The 7,182-nt window shown below is 31.1% G+C and overlaps 1 protein-coding gene across 1 annotated transcript; it reads right to left on the minus strand.

The window, feature by feature from the left end:
• Positions 1-993: 993 nt before the first annotated feature.
• Positions 994-4,897, minus strand: LOAG_09710 (hypothetical protein; the record flags this gene model as incomplete). The annotated part of the gene is made up of 8 exons (XM_020447998.1): positions 994-1,223; positions 1,432-1,540; positions 2,413-2,486; positions 2,839-2,900; positions 3,324-3,417; positions 3,998-4,190; positions 4,636-4,737; positions 4,842-4,897. 8 exons carry the CDS (start codon positions 4,895-4,897, stop codon positions 1,185-1,187), a joined length of 729 nt encoding a protein of 242 aa, XP_020301822.1. The 3' UTR covers positions 994-1,184.
• Between the last annotated feature and the right edge of the window lie 2,285 nt (positions 4,898-7,182).

Consider the following 7,182-nt stretch of genomic DNA (forward strand, 5'->3'; position numbering starts at 1 on the left):
GTTTAGTTAATAAAAGTATTAAAAAATCAAAGTAAAAGAATAAGGCAAATTGCCTCGTTTGATTGTTGAATTTTGTTCAGGAGTCAAGATATATAGCTCCAAAACATTGGCTCGCTATTGACGCGTGGCCATAATAAAAGTTGAAATCACAACAAAATTTTTTCGGCTCTAAATAATCCTCATTTGATTGATTATGCATTAATTTATTTGTAAAAGTACTCTGATATGATAATGATAGTGATAAGAAGATCATGATAAATGATTCGTAATATTCGTTATTTGGTTGTAAGACGAAGAAAATATGCGCTACGTCACTATTTCTTTGGCATTTGAATTGCTGAAAACCTCACATATTGTGACTTATGTATTATAATTTGACAATTGACAGGAGAACATGCCGAATATTTTTACCATCTTCTTTTCTTTAACAGTTCATACTGAAAGGTGTGAATTTATTATCATACCTTTGTGCTCTTTTCTATTCAAAGAATCACTTTGTCGATTCATTTTTAATTTAAGTGAATTTCAAAACTGAACTGGAATGGATTGTATGAAGTAAATTAGCGTCATCATCAGAAAACAATTAGCATCTGGAGAACTATTATGAAATTTCGATCCAAAGTAAATACCAAAAAAGACTTTTGAAATTTTATATGCATTGGGAATAAAAGAAATTCTGCTTGCATACCATATTTATTTGTACCTTTGCTTATTATCCGCAAAACAGGTGGTATTTCAGGCTTCATTATGATAGGCATAGATCAAAATTTCAAAAAAAAAAAATTATCTGGAATGCTTAGGAAAGACGTTTATTAACTTACTATGTTTACAGAAAACCAATCATCGATAACATCTCCTTCGACAGTAAGTCTCAAAAGAAGATAAATGTATAAAAGCGACCATGATGACTTCAAGGGAAAGTTGGGATTAGAAATATTCAAATAAAATATATTGGTAATCGCAATGTAATAATAATATAATGATAATAACTGCTGAATATTTAAAGACCAAGTGAAATTAAAAGATTGGTTCCAAAACATAGTCCAGTCAAGCTTCACTTTACTTCAAGCGTTATGAAAGATCACATCGAAAAGATGCAAGTGCATAGTGAACTCCGAAATACAAATTTACAAAGGTAGTTCAATGGGTAGTGACAATATTTCAATTTCGTAATTTCATGGTAATTATTTACTAATCTCTTTCAGCGCTGTTTCCATCTCGCTCTGCAACGAAGGCATTCAACTAATTACTTATTTAAAAATTTTAATTATTTAGCTGACTTTACGGATACCATATTAAATATTTCAGTTTAAAACTAATTTTGGTTCCTTTCGTTTATTTACAAACTTACGAAATATACCACCCAAAGTTCAAAGTTTATATTGAGGAGAAGTTGAAATTTTGAAAATGATGCAATCTTGAAAATGTTACTTGTAAGAGTTTGAGATCTTTAACAGCATCCAAACGAGTTAGTTTTTCGGCTGCATTGTTCAGTTGTTCCATAATATCGCTAATTTCCTTTTCATTACCCTTTGGTTCACTAAATATATATACTCAGCATGAACGAAATTCAAATTTCTGTTTCATATTTTTCCAAATAATAGCGGATTTTTTTACGTCCTTATAATTGGCTATCCATCATTTTTTTTTTTTTTTTTGCTTTGTCGCAAAACGAAGATGAAATTTAATGGGTGAGAAATTCAAATAACTGAGGGAAGCCAGATAGAGGAAAATGCTCAGTAACAGAGAGAAAAAAAGATGGCTTTCAGACAATATTTCAACAAAAGCAAAAATGCTGTGCACCTACCTCTTCCTTTGCACTAGCTATTATGAGGATAATGTAATTATTATGCTCTAAAAAACCTTGAAATTCTTCGGCACTTTTTATAGAATCAATTTGGAAATTTTATGATTCTCTCTATATGATTGAAAATACATCATTTTTTATTTGTTAAAGGGATAGGGAATCCAACGTTCGACAAAGCATTCCATTTTATGACATCGCGATCGTACGCTCTTAATGTCTGTCGTCAAACTATTCGATTTAATTTCACTAATAGTGTGAAGTATAAGCAAGCCTAAACAATGTTCAATATTTAGATCAAAAACTGAAGATGGCATTTTGACCTGATTTCAATGGTTGCTGTTAGTTTTTGCATTTCATACTTCTTTTTCCACACTTTTATTTCTGCTGCATATTCTAATATTTTTCTATAAAGAGAAGTGTTGAAATACAGTAATGTTCTAGTCGACACAAAAAATATCTGTTCACCTGCCAAATTGATAGGTTAGTTCGAAAATACTTCAAATTGCTGGAAGTATTACAAATCACTACATGTTAATGAAGAAGCGCGAAAACAAAGTTGTAGTCTGAAATGACATACAAAAAACTGCATCCAAAAATGGACTAACCTTTTGAATTCCCTTTCTGAGCGTTCTTTTTCCCTAAGCTTTAAAGTCAATCGTTTCACTTCCGCCTCCAACGACTGAAGTATTCATTCTATTAACGTTCTCAACATTTCCACAAAAAGGACAAGTGATATCATGAAGCAGTGTTATTAAAATCGCTTTGCCTGTGACTCTTCACATTACTAATTAACTTTTGAATTTCTTGCTAAATAAATTTAAAGACCATTCTTAAATGAATCATAAAAAAATTGAATTAGTTTAAATTAACATCCTTAACCCTTCACTGGACAAGAAGAATAATATCTTTCCCGGGTATGGCAGATCATGTAACAACGATTTCTTTTTTTTTCCCCTTTCAAATTGACATCTATAAATTTTACAAACGAACTTGAATCATAAACTGATTTAGAATTCCAAATGGCCACTTACCTTATTTTTTTCTAGTAAAGCAATCATTTCTGCAGAATTCTCCAGAGGTTTTGACGTTTCAGCTGAAAGAGATAATGCTTAATGACTTCTTGCAGCACTTGTGTATTTGAAAAAATCTTGGTTCTTGAAAGGCTAGAATTCTTTTTTTAGATGCCAGAAAAATATGGAGACAATGACGACAAGTGAAAACTTTCTTTCGAAAACTTTCTTAACCCTTGAAACTATTTTAATTGCATTTTGGAAAAAATATAAGACTAATGACAAATTCTCACATTACAGTACCGCATTATGCATGTATGAATATTTGCAATTTACAAACTATTCGAATATCAGAATGAAAATCGATTACTAAAAATATTAAAATAAGTCCTCTAAAAAACAAATAGGATTTTTAAAGCAGAAAGCGAAAGTTCGATTCACGTAAATTGGTAGCTGAAAACATCAAAATGAGTCCTGCAAAACACAATATTTTCAAATGTACAAACTTTTAATTTCCGGAACAGCAACTACATTTACCGGTTGCTCACACCGTTTCGATCCAGTGTCATTTTCGGTATGGCACGAGTTTCGGGTATTGATCTGAAACCCAAACTGTAAAATCTTGGTTAATAAAAAAGATTCCAACTGAATCCTTTTTAAAATTTCGGTCAAAATGCTAGTGAATTAACAGTTCATACATATTCAAGTGAAAATCTTGAAAAAAAAAAAATTTCAACTATGGCAAATATTTGAAAAATGTTTGAGAAATTATCTATAGAGCAAACAAAAATCCCAAATGGTCAACATTCTAAATCATCCTAAATTATTGAACTTGTTGGATAAACTTTTTTTAGTGAAAACAAATCGATTATAATTTAACAAAAATTTTAGCAAAAGTTCTGAAATGCTGAAAACCTAACAGGACTCTGCATTGCACTGACCACAGTCTTTCGTGAAATTTTCGGTGAAATTATTTTTTCTATTCTCATTTGATGATTTTGCTTACGATCCCATTTCTGGAATAAAAATGACGTCTAACACCACAAAAGGAAACAAAATATAACAACTAATACGGATGAAGTTAAAGTTAATTGCATTGAATTGATCACAAGAATTTCCTATGAAAAGAACCCATTTATGAAATTGATGAAAAACCAACAGAAAATCTGTGGATGTTGACAATTGCGCTTGAATACGGTTTGGAAATATCGGAGAATAACGTAATGTAGTGTCGATTATAATAAGTTATACTACGTTTTGGACTATGTATCGAGGATGCCGTGGAAGAACGCTGAATGGTGATATTCTTTTCCATAGGTTGCTGCAGCGCTTTTGTGCATAAACTATTGCCATGCGGATTATGTGATAAGGACCTGAATAAATATTACAAGTATAATATCTACATCTTCCTTCTGTTATTACAAGTATAATATATACATCTTCCTTCTGTTATCCCCTAAACCTTCTTGTTATTCTTAATTACAATAGTTACTATATGTTCCTAAAATGTGGAGCTATCAAGGATTGTGCCTCCAAATCATACCGTCTGATGGTGTCTTCGTCCAAAAGTATCATGTTGTAAAACTTTTCGCGATTTCATTAATGGAGCTATAAACTCTGAGCTAAGCCTTGACAACTTAATAATGCACCAGTACATTTCAGCGTATGTTTGTATCTATGACGCTTAGCTGGAAGTTCACATTTCTTTAGTTAGATTAGGAAGACGGGGAAGAAAATTGATTGGAAATCTTGAGATTGGTTTTTGGATTAAGAAGTTATTTTCCCAAATTTCGTTTTGACTTAAAAAAATATATTTACCTTTGCAACAAAGGAGTTCGTCCACTACGAGCTCCAAATGCATAAAATGTCCTCAATGATAATAAAGACCCATTCGGTACTCGAGAATCAATACCTGTTTTCCTGGAAATTCTTACAACTATTTATCTTTTTAATTAAATATGACAAATTATCAAGATTTTAGAATTTTCATTTGGTTTAAATAAAGGTTTTTGATATAACAGTACCTTTTTCCTAACGCCAATAATTTAATATTTGGATAAACCAGAATTAATTCAGACATCTTGTTGAGAGCATAATGAATGCAAGACATGGTTGAATATGAGTCAGACAGAGATGAATGGTTGATCAGCCATTCAACTATTTATTTCAATGCATTTGATAGTCGAATTCAGTGGAACAGTTTTAATCAGAAGTTGGTCAGCAGGTTTTAATTAAAGTTCAAAACACTGAGTTTTTTTAACTTTTGAACAGAGCAGCCGTAATGCCTAATGTCTGTCGAAAAAGCAAAAGATATTATTATAGTTAGCAAGAAAATAAACCTTATTAATATTGATTTTTCAAGCTGAAGCATTTGAATAAAAAAATTGCACCTTGAAGTGAAATGTAATGATGAGGGTAGCATTTCTGCAATAAGTCTTGTTTCGATATTCAACAAAAATAAAACTTGTAGTGAAGTAAAGCGACTGAAATTGGTTAATTGTTTGATACTGGTTTTGGTACGGCGGAACGCTCCGGATGTTTTCATCAGTGCTCCCGCAGTGTGGAGTGCCCCATGAGGAGAGAAATGAATTTCCCAGCCCGATTGAAGCTGAAACTGATTTTTTATTCAATTTAAAATCTCATTAAATAACTCATTCAAAGCAGGTAAAGCCCAAAGCATAAATTAGAGTGGAGAAATCGATAATTTTCTATTAATCTGCATTATCCAAGCAACATTGATCGAATTATAAAAAATAATTTTTGTCATGCATTCTCTTCTTGGACTTCCTTGAAAAAACAATCCTGGGATGACTTTTTTTTTCTGCAGTAAGCTGATCAGCTTAACGAAGACTTGAACTTCACAACCAATGAAATGCTAAGAAAGACTTGAAATTCACAATTAATGAAATGCTAACAAACAACGAAAATATTTTTTATGATAAAATTAAATTGAAAATGTTTGAGCTATAGAAAAGGAAAAAAATGAATCATTGGCTAGATAGAAAGACAATCATCGAGACAAGAATTTGACAAACGTAATCGTCGTAGTATACAAAGACATACAGTGGTTGAATTGAGCAGTTATTAAGAGCGTTGAAAGCTAGCAATACTTTGAAATGGCTGCTGTTCATCATCTATTTATCTATCCTGAAGTGTCTAGCAATATGGTGCAGTTGCTCCTACTACCAAATGCTGTAAATATTCAGCTGCTTTATGTAAATAACTGTGGCTGAAGAACGTGCCAGCAGGTTCCGTTAAAATTATCAGTCATTCACAATTATTTATTAGATAATTATACACTTGATCTACTAATAAAATCACTTTAGAAATTATGGTACTTCGAAAAATGTTTAAAGAAGGATAGGAAAAAAGTGAGACATTGTTATTGCAAAAAGTAGTTTCATTAAGCGTATTTTGTTAATTGCATCTATTGCTTTAGCAACATCTACTTCTTATTCACCACTCATTTTCATCCCATACTACAATTTTTCTTTAAATTTTTCATATTTGTAACTCATTAAAAGGATGCAGCACTGAATTCGATAGACAACGAGAACGTTGGTTGTCACCTGATTTATAACATTTGTTATACTTCAAGATATTTCTTTTTTGTAGTTCATTAAAGATTTAGAAGTACCATTTATTACAATCGTGCAAGAAATAATTCACTGTAGCAATTGTTTGAAATGAATCAGTTGGATTGTACATTGAATTGAAAAAGCAATAAAATGTCACAGTATGTCAGTAGCATTAGGATTTTATGCTGGAGCATATTCTCATCCAATCGTTCATTCAAATCGAACTGCTACCATTCCTCATTTCATTCAAAAACGACTATTTAAATTTCTGAAAACTAATAATACAACTAAAATCCAGAAAATACTTTCAGTTTATGATTATAAAGCAAACTTCCACGAAAAAAAAAGACTAAATAATTTATAAATCGTTGAAAGCATATCCTAATATAAAATTTATGGAAAGCGTTGACGAAAATTCAGTATTTTGCATTAAAGAAGCAGAATAATGATTTACCTGCAAAGATTTGTCAATAATATAGTGGGATTTATTAATAGTCCCGACTAGTTTCTTCCTCCTTACATTTATTTCCTCTTAATATGTTCATAAAGAGTTCTATGAATTATTCATTGTTTGAAGCATATCTAGGCCATCAAAATTGTTAGATATTTTCTAAAAAACATATCTGTTGGATATTTAGAAATCCTTTTCTCTATTTTTTTTTAAATAAAAATTTCTTCGAATGCAAAATTACCCATATCTTCTTTCTTTGCTATCCCTTATTTGAAGCATAGGGAAATGTGTCTGAAATGTGATGGCAGATAGCTTCCATAACTTCTCAGTCTTTTG

Source organism: Loa loa (genome assembly GCF_000183805.2).
Source record: "Loa loa unplaced genomic scaffold supercont3.130, whole genome shotgun sequence".
NCBI lineage: Eukaryota > Metazoa > Nematoda > Chromadorea > Rhabditida > Onchocercidae > Loa > Loa loa.